Source organism: Numida meleagris, chromosome 2 (assembly GCF_002078875.1).
Source record: "Numida meleagris isolate 19003 breed g44 Domestic line chromosome 2, NumMel1.0, whole genome shotgun sequence".
Taxonomy (NCBI): Eukaryota; Metazoa; Chordata; class Aves; order Galliformes; family Numididae; genus Numida; species Numida meleagris.
This window is the reverse complement of record NC_034410.1, coordinates 64147605-64163578: the sequence shown is the minus strand read 5'-3', so window position 1 is coordinate 64163578 and position 15974 is coordinate 64147605. Positions and strand designations below refer to the sequence as shown.

General features: G+C 46.5%; 3 protein-coding genes and 1 long non-coding RNA gene across 5 annotated transcripts in view; 1 reads left to right on the top strand and 3 right to left on the bottom strand.

Moving 5' to 3' along the window:
- LOC110393004 (tubulin beta-4B chain-like) overlaps window positions 1–2219 on the bottom strand; it is a 5639-nt gene extending 3420 nt beyond the window's left edge. The window contains exons 1-3 of the mRNA XM_021385405.1: window positions 2059–2219; window positions 1566–1674; window positions 1177–1304 (exon numbers count right to left, since the gene is read on the bottom strand). Of these exons, the coding sequence (XP_021241080.1) occupies window positions 1177–1304; window positions 1566–1674; window positions 2059–2115 (294 nt within the window). The 5' untranslated portion in view covers window positions 2116–2219. The remainder of the gene's footprint in view (window positions 1–1176; window positions 1305–1565; window positions 1675–2058) is intronic.
- On the bottom strand, window positions 3–1220 carry LOC110393950 (tubulin beta-4B chain; the record flags this gene model as incomplete). Its single annotated transcript, XM_021387473.1, has 3 exons — window positions 1103–1220; window positions 346–454; window positions 3–91 (listed from the first exon to the last, which is right to left on the bottom strand). Coding segments are annotated over exons 1-3 (255 nt in total), but the record flags the coding sequence as incomplete, so codon positions are not given.
- Window positions 2339–13153, top strand: LOC110393005. 2 transcript variants are annotated; one of them, XR_002434720.1, is made up of 3 exons: window positions 2339–7533; window positions 9572–10245; window positions 12832–13153. It is a non-coding gene; the product is annotated as an uncharacterized LOC110393005 (long non-coding RNA). The 2 variants fall into 2 exon arrangements; XR_002434719.1 differs by having other exon boundaries at window positions 9569–10245.
- On the bottom strand, window positions 14262–15968 carry LOC110392998 (tubulin beta-2 chain). The gene is made up of 2 exons (XM_021385397.1): window positions 15895–15968; window positions 14262–15692 (listed from the first exon to the last, which is right to left on the bottom strand). Exons 1-2 carry the CDS (start codon window positions 15953–15955, stop codon window positions 14632–14634), a joined length of 1122 nt encoding a protein of 373 aa, XP_021241072.1. The 5' UTR covers window positions 15956–15968; the 3' UTR covers window positions 14262–14631.

The following is a 15974-nucleotide window of genomic DNA, read 5'->3' as shown; positions in this document are numbered from 1 at the left end:
CGGAAGATCTGTCCGAAGGGGCCGGAGCGCACCGAGTCCATTGTGCCGGGCTCCAGGTCAACCAGGATGGCACGGGGAACGTACTTGTTACCTGCGGGAGGAACCAGCACCGGTGTTACAGCCCTGCAGCCACAACAGCACTGCTGTGCTCCCTTCAGCTTCTCCATAATTCACTGGAGAGTTGCGCTGATCAACACTGCAGTGCTATCAGAGCCATTCTGAGAACAAAGCTCTTTTAGAAGTCGCTAGTAGATGACAGCTCTTTTTCAGGTATTTTTCCAGCTACGATGATCTGGCATTTCTGCCTGATTTATTTACGGTGTCGGAGGATGCAGACAAACTTACCGGCAGCTTCATTGTAGTACACGTTGATCCTCTCCAGCTGCAGGTCACTGTCCCCATGGTAGCTGCCGGTGGGGTCAATCCCATGCTCATCACTGATGACCTCCCAGAACTGGAAGAAATTTTTGTGAAAGGGCGGTTGTTAACTGCAGCTGGCCAGTGCCAATCACACATGCTAGCAGCCTGTGCACACGGCGTCCCCGACCACTCCCTAGCATGGTTGAGCAGCTGTCCGGGAGGAAGCTGCACCTCCATGAGTCAGTGCCGAAGAGTTTCCTTTGGCCGTGGCAGCTGAATTAACAGAAGCAGCGCTGAGCAGAGGAGGGCAGACGGGCAGCTGCAGCACTGGAATTCGAGTAAATTCATTTTTAGCACACAACCACAGGGTGACAATACTCGCGTGCTCATCGATTTGATACTCCTCTATTGTTTAGCCGCGGCTTAAGACCGCCTAGACCCGCTATGCTGTTCTACTGACATGGCAGCGTCATCGCTTAAGACGACAGCAGCCCCTGCACGCACCCGGGGCTGGCTCTGACACCGCGCCCATCTCCCCCTGGAGCCGTACGCGCGGCTACGAGGCGGCTCAGCACGACGGCTGCATGCAGGGCAGCCACGGCCTCGAGCCCAGGAACGTCCCAGCGGGCACGGAGCCCCGGGGCAGCCCCGCTTCGGGCGCGGTAACACCGGCGGGGCCGCGTGCTGCACCCTGACGCCGGCCGCAACGACCCTCGCCGGGCAGCCGAGAGGCGGCCCGTACCTTGGCGCCGATCTGGTTGCCGCACTGCCCGGCCTGGATGTGCACGATCTCACGCATGATGCCGGCGTCCGCGCAATCCCCGCTCCGTCACCTCCCGCTCTCCGCGCTGCNCGGAAGATCTGTCCGAAGGGGCCGGAGCGCACCGAGTCCATTGTGCCGGGCTCCAGGTCAACCAGGATGGCACGGGGAACGTACTTGTTACCTGCAGGAGGAACCAGCACCAGCATTACAGCCCTGCAGCCACAACAGCACTGCTGTGCTCCCTTCAGCCTCCCTCTATGTCACCACCCATGGCACAAGGGCATTCTTAGGAGCAAATCAGGAGCTAAAACACAAGGCAGCTATAGGGCTGTGCCAGGAAACCACATACTGCGCACAGCTCTCACAGCAGGACACACATCTGAGGTCCCCCAGCCCCTCCCAGGGAAGAGAAAGGAGGAAACCCACTCCAAGCAGCAGTTACCTGTGGCTTCATTGTAGTACACGTTGATCCTCTCCAGCTGCAGGTCACTGTCCCCATGGTAGCTGCCGGTAGGATCGATACCGTGCTCATCACTGATGACCTCCCAGAACTGCAGGAACCAGAAGAGGGATAGGGGCGTCACCGCAGCCCCGCCCCCCCCGACCACCGCCCCGCAGCGCATGGAGATCTGCAGCCGCCCCACGGTGCCGGGGTGTGGCACCGGCGCCCCGGGACCCCGCAGCCCACGGAGGCGGCGGCGAGCAGAACTGTTCCCCCCGCCCCTCCCCCGCCGCCTCGGAGCCGCGCCACGCCCGCACCGCAGAACCACAGCACCTCAACCGGGAGCCGACGGCAAGGAGGAGCCGAACGGAACCGCGCTGCCCGGGGACGGGGGAACCCAGCGGGAGAGCCCCGCTTTGGGACGCACGAATATCGGCACGCGCGAACACGTGGCAGACCTCCCCCGTGCACTCAGCGGGGCGGCGGCCCGTACCTTGGCGCCGATCTGGTTGCCACACTGCCCGGCCTGAATGTGCACGATCTCACGCATGATGCCGGCGTCCGCGCAATCCCCGCTCCGTCACCTCCCGCTCTCCGCGCTGCAGCGGCCGCGCCCCGCTCCGCGCCTTAAATCGGGCGCTGCGCGCCGCCCCTCGGTGACGTCACGCGGCAGCGGCGCGCAGCCAATGGGAGCGCGGGAGCGGGGCGGGGCTGCGGCATTGTCTCCCGCCGCGGGTCTGACACCCGAGGGCCGACGGCGGAGCCGCCCCTCGGCGGCGGGCAGCGCCCGCGGGACGGGGACGGGGGTGGGAAGGCAGCGCGGGGGGCCGCGGCGGGGGACAGCTAGAAATCAGGAACCGCAAATAATTTGCACCGAGCTGCTTCTGCACCTGCTGGGGCTCGTGCCTTTACTTGTCTGCTACAACAGCGGAGCACGCACTGCTGCGTTTTAGCAGCACCTTCCAGCCTTGTATTTCTAGCTCAGGCCTGCTGAGCTACGTTTTGACACCTTTGAAGCACAAAAATAATCTTTCCATGGTTCAGACTCTTAAAACAAGCAGAAACTGGAGGACAGCCACGATAAAGCCAACAGCCACTTTCAAGCAGTATGATGCTGTTTCAGCTGGTGCTGTCAGACCTGTCCATGCAAGGCTCCCGGTTCAGGAATGCAGAGGGCCGGCATGAAACTTAACCCTGCTGCTAAAGAACAGCTTTTGCTGGGAGCGGTCTGGCAGCCATTGTAACTTGGACGCCCATAGGAACGGGATATCTGTTTTTCTACAAGTGAACTTACATTCTGTCTTAACAAAAAACCACCGTGCACCTCATTTTTGACCCTGCTCCTAGCGTCTCTGGTTGTTGACATGTAGAAATAAACTAAACTGATCCAAGTCCATGGCAGATGGCTGCAGTAGGAAGGACAGTTCAAGAGCAACAGAGAGAATGTGGTATTTAAACCAACTGAGATGTACATTCACCTGATCTAGCATAAGGTGTCCCTGGCCATGACAGGTGTGTTGAAACTAGATGATATTTAAGGTCCCTCTCAATTCAAATCATTCTAAAATTCCATTATATGTATCTGCATCCTCATTGCTGGATGTAAAAAATAAAATTGGATTGGGCAGAAACTTGACTGTAAAATATCAATCAATTTGCAGTTGTACATTTTCAGTCATGAAAAAAAATCTTTGCTGTTTGACTTGCTGGCCTGGCAAGGACTGCTTTACACCAGAACTGGGGAAGAGAAGTGGCAGACCACAATTGTAGAAGGTTGGCAAAGAGGAAGCAGCCCGGTGTACCTCCTATTCAACACAACAGGGCTGAAGGGGGTCCACCTCAAGCGTGTGCGCACAGATACAGAAATGCCAATGCCATGAGGACAGCATGGCAAACTCTCCCATGTTTGCTGGTGAATCAGCACAGCAAGGGGAATTAGCACAATGAGTTAGAGATCTGCGTGCTTTCACGGAACTATGGTATTGTGGGGATCACAGAGGCATGGTGGGATGTATTACATGGCTGGAATGCTGCAATGGATGAATGAAAGCCCTTTAGGATGGACAGGGTAGGAAGGTGCAGAGGAGTTATCCTTTGTATGAAGGAGCAGCCGAAACACACAGAGCTCTGCCTGGGAATGGATGATGATCTAAGGGGTCAGGATTAGAAGGCAAACTAATCTTTGCTATGTTGTGGTGGGTATTTGCTATATGCTTCCTGATCAGGAAGATAAAGATGACATCATCAGAGAAATGGAAAAAGCCTTACATATACAGACCCTAATTCTCAAAGGGAATTTGAATCTTCTGAGTATCTCCTGCAGGATCAACAAAGCAGAATACAAGAACTCCTGGAAGTTTTGGAAGCAAAATAATAATAACTTACTGACATGAAGTCCAAAGGGGAGAAATATGCTGCTAGACCTTCTTATAAACAAGGAAGAACTGTGAAAGTTGGAGTCATCTTTGGCTGCAGTGACCATAAAATCGCGGAGTTCAAGATCCTGAGAAAAAGAGAACAAGGCAAATAGTAGGATCGCAAAAAAGGGTTTCAGGAGAACAGACTTTGGAGGAATATTGAGACACTGTACTGGTATACGGTGATAGGCTTAGGAATGTCAAAGCTCACCCAGACCTGAATCAAGCATGGGATGTGAAGGACAGCAAGAACTACAGATCTATCTGCAGCAAAAGTAAATTTAGGACCCGCTACTGAACATACAACAGATGACAAAGGACAGGGAAAACACTGAGGTATTCAGTGTCTTCTTCACTATGTTTTTTTCTGTTAAGGAATCCCAAGCTTCTGAGACCTGCTGGAAAATCTGGAGCAATGAAAATTTATTCTTAGTAGAGGTGGATCTTCTTGAGGAACATTTAGATAAATTGAACATGCAAAAAGTCCATAGACGTTGGTGAGATACAAGTGCTGAGGGAGCTGTCTAATGTCCCTGCAAGGACACTTGACAATCTTTGAAATATCATGGCAAATGGAGAAGGTTCCTGAGGACTAGAAAAAGGTAAATGTCACTGCTAACTTCAAGAGGAGCAAGAAGGATGATCAGAGAACAACAGGTCAATCAGCCTCACCTCAATTCCTAGGAAGAGGGGAGAATGAATTCTTCAGGAAACAACTTCCAAACACATTAGGGTCAAACAGGTGACTGGCATCAGTCAGCATGGATTTACAAACAGACAGTTATGCCTGACGAAGCTGACAGCCTTCTACAATTACTAGCTCAGTAGATGGTGGAAGAGCAGTGAACATTGTTTATGCTATGAAGGCTTTTGAACTGTCTCCTGTGCTATCCCAGTAGGCAAACTGGTGAGGTATGGCCAACATAAACAGGCAGCAAGAGGGAGGGAAAACTGGCTGAACTGCCAAGCTGAAGGGCTAGAAAGCAGAAACAGGAAGTTCAGAGGCCAGTCACAAGTAGCATACTCCAGTAATTCCTTCTGGAGACAATACTGTTATCATCTTCATTAAAGCCTTAGGTGGCCTTCGGGACCAAAGTCCTGCACCTGGAGAGGAGCAATCCCAGGCACCAGTGCATGGTGGAGGTCATCCAGATGGAAAGCAGATTTGCAGGAAAGGGCCTGGGGGTCTTGATGGGCATCAAGTTGAACACGAGTAAGCAGCATGACCTTGCTACAAGGGTGTCCAGCAGCAACCTGAGCTGCTCTTACTAATATATTAGTAAGAGTTACCTGCAGTTCAAGGAAGGGGCTCTTTGCTCTCTACTCAGCCAATGGTGAGACACATCTGGAATTTTGCATTTAAATTCTGTGCTGGGCTCCCCATTACAAGAGGGAGATGAAGACATTGAATTGAGTCCAATGAAGAGCCATAAAGGTTAAGAGACTAGAGACTCTCGTCATGCAAGGAGAAACTGGGAGCTGGGACTGGTTGTCCTGGGGAAGGCTCAGGGGTATCTTATCAGGAATCTTATAAATATTTGAAGGAAGGTTGCAAAGAAGACAGAGCCAGGCTCTTCTCAGTAATGACCAGTGACAGGAGGAGAGGCAATAGGCACAAACTGAAATACCAGAAACTAAATGTAAACATAGGAAAAATGTTCTTTGATGTCAGACGCTGGTACAAGCTGCCCAGAGAGGTTGTGGTGTCTCCATCCTTGGAGATATTCAAAATTTGACTGGACGCAGCCCTGATCAGCGTACTGTAGTTGACCCTGCTGGGCTAGGTAGAGGATTGAATTAGATGATCTCAAGAGATACCTCCTCACTTCAATGATTCACTGATTCTGTGGAAGGGAGAGGAGTGGTCCAGTGTGACAAATAACATCAGATTAATGGCTTATTGGTTCTGGTGCTACACTGTACTATAATGCTAAAATTATAACAAAATGAGCAGAATTTTGCAGATGTAAGCTAATAATTGATCTAGTAAATCACTAACATTTTCTTTGTTTTGCATGTGGCTGCTGTGACCTTTGGAAAATAACATGGAGAAAGTAGTCTTCAGTTTTCTTCAGTGTATCGATGTGCAAATAAACTATGTCTCTTTTTCTTCCACAGTGCAGAAACCTCAGCTGCAGTGAAATACCATGAACATGGACCAGCTCGAGCTTGGTAACACAATTATATGCTATTACTTCTGCAACCACAAAATACCCAGGATTATACTAGCACTGAGATCTTTTCATCTTTTTTTATTGAATTCGATGTTCATTATATCCTGGCTATTATATTTTCCCTTGACACATTTCTTCAATACTTAATCACAGGCAATCTTTGTTACTGCCGGTGCAACTTGCGCATATACATTTCTACACACTGTGGGTGTAGCCCGCATTTTTTAGGCAGCACTAAGTTGTTACATCTTCTCACTACTTGTGGAACTGCAAAACAGCTGTCCCTCTCAGCATCTCTATGGGACAAACACAAGCATTTAGGGTTTTTGGCTGCCAAGTTATTCTTGGAAATCTACAAAGCAACAGCTTCAGGCATTCTTATTCCCCATCTGAAGGTACCTGGACACTCCCTGACATGCCTTCCTCCCACATACACGCAGTGGCTTCCTTAGAGCTTTATTACTATACTCTTAAGGATTTTGAACTTCTAAAAGGAAACTACCTGATTCATAGAAGATAACACCCATTTCTTTGGAGATACTCACTGGTTTTTAGGGGTGTAACTCCAGATTTACAAAAAAAGAGCACCTAAAGTGAGGCTCATGTTTACACACCTAAGTAGTTCCCTCATCTACAGTAATGCTGAGCACATAGCAAAGAAAATTAACTACATCAACCCAGAATCCTACATTTCAGCAAATAAACACTATAAAAAAAACCTTAGCCATTAATGGTATTTAAATAGACAGGATGGTTCACTTCAGTATTTTCAACATCTTTTTCCCCCACAAATTCTAGATATTTAATGTTACAAACAAAGATCAAAATCCCTCATTCATAGATTTGCAGTCCCTGCGCGTGGGAACGCCCATGTGCCCCTCTGCAGCCAAACCACTGCTTGCAGCTCAGCAGCCAGCTCACAGGCTGAACAAAACTCTACCTTTCCCTGTTTCCAAGGCAACCGCAGAGCCTTGTAAATGAGCCGCGCAAGGGAGGCAACAGAAATCTTAGAACATTTTAATATCTCTGTAATTTCCTATTGTAGGATGAAGAATCACAAACATACAAATGTGAGAGCTGCTGGAGCATACACAATAATAGACTGAGTATCTGCCTGGGCTTTATTCTCATTCACAATGAGTGATAGCATGTATTGCTTAGGCATGTATATCAGAAACTAAATGATTTTTTGGGTCTTCCCATTGACATCTAGATGGTGATGCTCCATTCATTAGCTTTTTGTCTGACTTCTACCAGAGAATGACAATATTGCCACCTGATGCAGATTCTGAGATCACGGATGGTATCCAGTGCTTAATCACTAGTGATGTGCATTAAGAATACTTCTCCTAGCAAGAAGGTGGAATATTTGTGAAGGTACTTTTAATTCTAGTAATAAAATGATAGTCTATTTTTATTTCAGAATTACAACCCACTGCAGGCACTAAAAGCATTACATAGTACAATGCTGAGCGCAGTTTTATGAATGAGCAAAAGACATTTCATTGTAGAGCCTTCTGTACTTGTGCTTTTTTCTTGGACTTGAATTTTTGTGTTTGGCCAAGAACAAAAGAAGAGAGAGAACGAGCACGTAAGACAGCATCTCAGAACACCATAGGGCACTGTCAATTCTGAAATGAAGTGTGGTTATTTTAAGGAGAGAACTGTTTCCTCATGAACCTAACGTTTCTCCCATACCCTGTGGTTTCTCTTGTGAACTTAGCCTGTAACCTCTGTGAGAAAAGAATTTGTTTACATAGTCCTGAAGGACATGACAAACAGTCTCTGCTCATCTGGCTTCCAAAAGTTACCATAACAAACACGGTCATTATTATATCACTAAATGACTCCAGAAAGGGGAAAATATGTTTATCATCACCAGGCACAGATTTACTGAGAAGGAAAAAGGCAAAACAATGCAGCCTCTCATTATTTCCGCTTGGCACACCAGATGTGATGAGGTAGCTGCCAGATGGCGCCTGCCCCCTGCCAGGCTACATCTACCTTTTAAGATCACTCAGAAGATGAAATCTGTTTGCTATCTCCATCAGCTGAGGCCTTCAGTCAATATACAACCGATTCCAGCATCAATATAAATGAAATGCTGCTATCATGTTTTCCAGGGCAGCCCACTTTCCCCACACACCACTGGGAACAAGGAACAGACAGAGGCTTTGATCAGCTAGTCACAGTTTGTTTTGTTCCTCAGCCTCCTTGCTCTGTCTTGCAACCTGATCATTACTTGTAATTCAAACCAACACTTAGCTAACTCTAAGCTTTATCCTGGGAAATTTCTAAGAGATGCCATAGTTCATGGTAGGATTTGATATACATTGTTTAGAATCACCCAGGCTCTGCAGGAGAGATCAGGCTGTTGTTTCACCAGGTGGCTCAATTAAACTAAGCACTTGCTCTGCTCTCCCCTGCAGAAACTAGTTTTTTCCTCTCTGTACCAGTTCTCACTTTGACACACTCCTTAATCCAAGAAAAAGCTTCTTCCCACCTCATTTACCACATCTGTGTGGTTTAGGAAACTGACTCATTGAGGGGTCAGACATGCTCCAGAGGGAAATAAAACCCCTAAAGCAAGGCAGTAGGGTAGGACTATCCTTTTCAGCAGCTGAAGGATAACGAATGAGCCCCACCCATGGAGCTACCCACTACTTTGAGTGGCAGTTCTCTTAAAGTCCTGGAAACATTTAATCCAAACTCACCCTGCAGGCTTTCTCCCTGTCCACTAGTGTGAAGCTGGAATTTTCAAATACTAGTCATTCTACTGATTTAATAACAGTAAAACCAGGATTATGCTGGATGCACAGTAGCAGACTAAGTCATGCTTGAATTTCATTTAATGCATGTAAGGCTTTTTTGTGAGGCCATCTGAAATCTGCTTGAAAACCCAGTTTAATTATTCACTGCAGAGGCAGAGTATTTGTCACATGCATAGAGAAAATGCAGAAACATTTTTCACTGCAAAACAACACAAAGCTGTTTACTGAACTAACTATACAGCCTCTGCCAGGGTTGACATTCTATCTTCTGGAGCAAGTGCTTTCACATTCTACTTAACCTGAATTACTAGCACTTCTGTTTGTAATGATAAATAAACTCTCGACAAAAAAAGAAAAATGCCTTGAATTTATCAAATGAGAAGCCAACTGAGAAAAATAATCTGATTATAAAAGATGACATGTCAGTAACTGAGACCAGTTTGAAAATTTGTCTCATAGAAGAATCAAACATTAATTAACACAAATTTAATAAAGCCAACTTGATGTTCTCTGAAAAGTTCTGCCCATAAAATAACAATGGCTTTGAGTGGGAACGATGGGATGATCTACTCTTAAATTACTTTCTTACTGTAAGTAGATAACCTGATTGTAATACTCAAAAAAATTATTTTTCTTTCCAGCAGCTGTAAATAAAATACTCGAAACTGGAGATTGAAGCTACAAGCAGAGAAACAGATTGGTTGTTATTAAATTGGTCAGAGAGGAAGAAGAGTTTATCATCTGCACTATTTCCTTTGCTAGTAGGGACTGAGGGATCAGACTCCTCTCAAGACCTGGCCTTCAACTTGCATTCAAACAAATGCTCAAAGGACTCCAGATGGGTAAGTGCCCAATAGAGTGAAGTCTAAGAAATATATTTCTAAAATACAGCCTGAGGCATTTTCCTGTATGACCAAATGCTACCATTTTGATTTCTCATGTAGGCAAGCTAAAGATAACAACCATCTAAAATGGAAGCATCTGAGATGCAGTGGCATGCTCTTTCCCATTTTAATAAATAACAAAGATCAGAGCAGGTTATTGGTGGAATATCAGAAGGCAGGTGCTTAACATGACAATTTTAGATTCGTAGGAGAAAAACTCTCAAGATCTTTTGATCAAATCACATGCAAAATTAGCTACAAATACTATAAAGGTTTGTTTATTTCTTGCAGAGTGGAAGTTAAGGGAAAAACCTTACCTGAGTTGCCTTGAGCCCATAGCGCAGTCATGAGATTTGTTTAATGGAGACAACAAAAGAGGGAAAAAATGCACAGAAATATTGAGGAGTGAGAAAACAGTGCCTGCCACGTACCAAGTAAGTGTTACTTGTAGCTCCTAGGCAGGCTGCAGTATCTGATTAGTCACTGAAAATATACAGTAGTTACACTTTCACATGGAATGGAAAAGTAACACCCCCTGGCAGAAAGGGAGTGACTACCTCTTGTACTTGGTGCACACGATCACTCTAGGGAGGATTTCCATTTCCTCATCCCTTCAGCAAATAAAAATTTTAGGCCTTATTACATAGAAAAAATGATCCAGTAACTGAGACGCCACCTCCCTGTGAAGCAGAACTAATAGAGATCTTAAAAAAAAAACAAGAAAGGTAATTCTCTTTCTGTAAAAAGACCTCAATAACATAACTATGAAACTAGTCATACTCAAAGCCAGTATCAGAATTCACCCTGATCTATTACACACAAACTTGTTATTAGGTTTACGGAGTGGCAAAAGAAGCAAGAGGAGAACTCTTTCCTTCTGCATAGAATATTACTAGATGCTATGGCCCTGGTGTTTTTTTTTGTGAGTTAAGAAAACCTGTTCCTCCAGGCACCTCCACTACATTTTGCAGCAGTGCATTGCAACATCCCTGTCCCATAAAGGACAGTCTGCTTGTGGTTTGTCTAGGTGCATGGCACTTGCACAGATATCTTGAATAATCTACTAGCACCATACTACTGTAGCGTGGAGCATGTGAGACTACCATCCAGAAGCAGGCAAGTTTTTTGCCTCCATTTGTGCAGAGAATTGGCTGGAGAGAAGATTCTAGATTCCCTTCATTCTTCAGGCTGTAAATCAAGAATACAAACTACTTTATCTCATACTTTCTGCAAAGTAGTGTTTGTCAACAGGACAGGCCCCACAGATTTAATTCTTAGATTATCACTTCACTGAGACTATCTTGTATTTAATGCAATCCTATTCCTGTTGTATAAGGGGATCTCATATGTTGAGTGAAGGAAAATTACTACTCCAATCTGAAAGACTGAAAAACATCTGTTGAACAGCAGATGTAGGCCTACATTCTCAATGGATACTTGAGTGTTTCAAGCTTTTGGATACTAGCTCATGTGAAGTTTGTGATAGAGGGTATCAGACTTGTTTCTCTCAGGCCCAGCCCACATACTGGACTATCTTTCCACAACACTATCTGTACAATATCTTTAGACTGAGGTCCTAGAATAGAGAATTAAATAGTTGGCATCTCAGGCTACTAAACCTCATCTCATTTTTATTTAATGAGTTTTTACAGCCTTATTTAGCTTTTTCATCTCTGCATCTACCTGCAGACAGTTGTTCTCTTGTAGTTTGCATTAGTCAAGACATTCTGCTAACACCTAAAAATGCCAGACATCAAACGAAGCAGATGAAAGAAACAGCTCCCTTCCCTGACACCATCAACTTTGTCAATGGGAGAGGACGCTTTCCTACATGTCACTATTACTCTGATTAAATGAATAAAACCATTTTTTGATAAAACTTCTCAACACAGATGAGTCATGTGGCTTAAGCTGTACCCCACTGAGCCTGTAGTATCCACCATCATTTTCTCCAGAAAGGATGTTTCATGCAGGACCTTAAATCTTAGAGCTGTTTATCACATGTATAAAAACAAATCACCAGCTGACACAGGTTAAGGCAATCAAATTATCTAATTCAGATTATCTAATCTGAAATAGTTTCAGTGGCTCCGCTCTTCATGAAAGTAGAGCTGCGAACATATGAAAAGATATGTTTGTTGCTTGGCATACAGCAATCAGTCATCAGTTTTTATAATGAATGGTCCCCTAGGCGATAGGTGCAGTTAATGCTCAAAGGTACAACAGAAAAAAATGGTACTGCGACTTCCAGTCACAATAGCAGACTTATCCTTCATTATAACTGATTTACTATTCCCATCAAACAGTTTTAAGCCTCCCTTTTAAGTCTCTCAGTATCCCCTTTTCCTGTATTACCCTAAACTTCTACTAAAATTATGTGGGAGGTGTTTTTTTTTTAGTATTATGGCTGGCAAATAAGCTGTGTAGGATGGACACATTTCTGTACCACTACTTATGGTTTCTCTTCCTCTAGGAAGAGGCGAAGAAGAAACAACAATGTTGTTTAAAAGAAAGCAGTGTAGGAAGGCGTCCTACTTTCTAATAAAGGAGCTGTAGTGCAGTGGTTCTCTTGGGTAGCTATATTTAAGTGGTAGCTGAAGATATAGCAGCTACACTAAGAAGGAGCTAAACACGCTGAACACTAGTGAAACTCTGTACAGTCCCACTGTAGATAGTCTTTACTATCACTATCAAAGACTAGATTCTCATCTTTTTGAGAAACTGAATTTGTTCTCCAGCTTCCCTTCTCACCTTTAGGAACCAAGCTGTTTATCATAAACAGGTTCAAGCACAATCCAGTTGGGTAATTTCAAGGGAAGGTTACTGTGACAACCAGACAGGTTATTTCTCAAAGGGCGCAGGGGCAGCACATAGTAACTCAGTTACTAAAACAACCTCAATTTGTTTAATACTTAATCCCAGAACTGCTCAAGTTCTAAGAAATAAAAGTGCTATTGTGCATTCTGTATTTGTTTACAGATAGTTCAGGCATTTTAAGTGCTTCTCACCTCTCTTTTCAGAGGTTTCACCTGGAATGAAGGATAGAGATGAGGAAAGAAGTGGTATAAAAAGCTTGTTGTTCTGCACACAGTCTCAGATCTTACTGGAGGATAACAAGACCATCAGCAAAGCAACAGTATGCTCAGGCAGTAGAGTCCATTAACAGAGCCAAAACAGGCAAGATAATTAGTTGTGCACAGCAGCTCCCTTTTAAGTCTTAATTCCAGTAATGCCTTGCCAGAGTTTCATTAAAGGATCACAAAAGAGGTGGCAAATATGTGGATAGCTGTTCCTTCAGAGCACTATGGACCACAGTAGTCATAGCATTACTAGTAGCTCTCAAAGTTGTTTTGTTTTTTTTTTAAGCTTAAGAGCACTTCCCTAAGCAGTGTTGGGTGAACTAAGGACTGCAAGCTCACATATGGGGTAATGGCTACTCTAGGTGTAGGATTTTACTCCCATTTTGTAGAAGAGTCTCAGACATTATAATAACTGATGACCTTGCTGTAGGCTCACTTCATCTCAAATTCACCCAGGCTTCTTGTGCCCTTTAAGCACACTGCACCACAAATCCCACCTCCCTCCCTGTAAGGAAGCTGAACTTACCTTTGCAAGGAGGCACACCAGGATCCTGCTGCACTGCTCAGCTGCCTGGCTGGAGGTCCACTTCTTGTTGCAATTACTGAGAGCATCAAACAGCAGCAGTGTAAATATGTAATTGGGGTGTGAGACAGCTACTGTCAGGATACCCACATGACTACTCCAGGACCATGTTTATGCTCTGAGCAGCTTTGAGTCATGTTACTTAGAGATCTGCCCATCATCTCCTCTGAGCTCCCCAAGGCAACTGACTGCCCTGAAGGGTCATTCACTCTTACAGAGAAGGCACACGCTTAGTGGCTGTTTTTTTTCAGCAAACACTCACCTTGGAGAAAGTCTCCACACCTCAGAAAAGAATTCAAGTTAACATCTCAGCTACTATTGTGCTGAGAGTGCAGACCCTACACACACTGTGCATGAATTCTTTTTTACTTAGAGAGGAAGGACCACGGTGCTAGAATAGCTAAGGACCAAGTGAAACCACAGCCAGCCACCCACATTCACAACATATATGCCCTGAGACAAGTTCAATAAGAAGTGCTCTAGATGGCAGTTGAGAAGCCTGCAGCTATCCTGTCAGATCAGTTTTGACAGTTCGTAACATGGCTTTCAGTACCTTCTGGCTGACCTCACTACCATGTATGCCCATAAGTAGAAGTTGCAGTATTCTCAAGTGGAGCATCTTGTTTCTATTAGTTAAGGCAGCCTTCTCCGCAGCAATAGATTAACTATTAGACATGAGTGCCTAATACTGAACACACAGTGCCCACAGATTAGCTACCCTCTTACAATGCCCATATATTAGCTACTCAATTAAGCTGAGTAAGTGCAGTTTATGTATTCTGCAGAATTAATGGCCTGAGAAATCTTGTTTTATTGACTTGAACCTTTCACTGAGGGTAAAGGCTGAGAATGAGAAGTGAAAGAGACAGAAAACTACAAGAGTTATTTTCTAGAGCTAGAGAGAAATAAGGCAGAGGACACAGTTTAGAACACAAAAAGCCTTTATGTTTGAGAAGTTAACCATTTCAACAGAAGACTCTGAATTACTTTTGCAACTACTGTTACATTGGACAGTCGAGGATACAAAACTGCTGACAAAAGCAACAGTGGAGAGCACCAAATTAAAAAAACGCATGCTTCAGCACAACTGCACAGATTTCTCCTCTCAGTGAACACTTGCCTGCTCAGACTACACTTGACTCCTACCCATTTCCACTTCATGCCTCATCTTCCTCTCCTTCCTCTTCAAATTCACCCTGCTCATCAGCAGTGGCATCCTGGTATTGCTGATATTCTGAGACCAGGTCGTTCATGTTGCTCTCCGCCTCCGTGAACTCCATCTCATCCATGCCCTCACCCGTGTACCAGTGCAAGAAGGCCTTGCGCCGGAACATGGCCGTGAACTGCTCCGAGATCCTCTTGAAGAGCTCCTGGATGGCCGTGCTGTTCCCTATGAAGGTGGCCGACATCTTGAGCCCACGCGGGGGGATGTCGCAGACGGCCGTCTTCACGTTGTTGGGGATCCACTCCACAAAGTAGCTGCTGTTCTTGTTCTGCACGTTGAGCATCTGCTCGTCCACCTCCTTCATGGACATGCGGCCCCGGAAGATGGCGGCCACCGTCAGGTAGCGGCCGTGGCGGGGGTCGCAGGCAGCCATCATGTTCTTGGAGTCGAACATCTGCTGCGTCAGCTCGGGCACCGTCAGGGCTCGGTACTGCTGGCTGCCGCGGCTCGTCAGCGGGGCAAAGCCCGGCATGAAGAAGTGCAGCCGCGGGAAAGGCACCATGTTGACCGCCAGCTTGCGCAGGTCGGCGTTCAGCTGGCCGGGGAAGCGAAGGCAGGTGGTCACGCCGCTCATGGTGGCCGACACCAGGTGGTTGAGGTCCCCGTACGTGGGAGTGGTCAGCTTCAGGGTGCGGAAGCAAATGTCATACAGGGCCTCGTTGTCGATGCAGTAGGTCTCATCCGTGTTCTCCACCAGCTGGTGCACAGAAAGGGTGGCATTGTAGGGCTCCACCACCGTGTCCGACACCTTGGGAGAGGGCATGACGCTGAACGTGTTCATGATGCGGTCGGGGTACTCCTCCCGGATCTTGCTGATCAGCAGCGTGCCCATGCCCGAGCCGGTGCCGCCGCCCAGCGAGTGGGTCAACTGGAAGCCCTGGAGGCAGTCGCAGCTTTCCGACTCCTTCCTCACCACATCCAGCACGGAGTCCACCAGCTCGGCGCCTTCGGTGTAGTGCCCCTTGGCCCAGTTGTTGCCGGCCCCGCTCTGACCTACAGGCACACCGGAGGCAACGCGCCACGTTAGCGCCCCGGTACGAGCCAAGGTCCACTCCGCCCACGCCGCAGGGCTCACCCCTCGTTCCCATCCTCAGGGCGCTGCTGGGATCCAGCCCCCCAGCTCGCTAGCGCACCCTGAGCCTCCTGCACGCACCTCACTCCCGCTGGGGGACGCCTCCATGGCACGCTTACTCACCAAAGACAAAGTTGTCCGGTCGGAAGATCTGTCCGAAGGGGCCGGAGCGCACCGAGTCCATTGTGCCGGGCTCCAGGTCA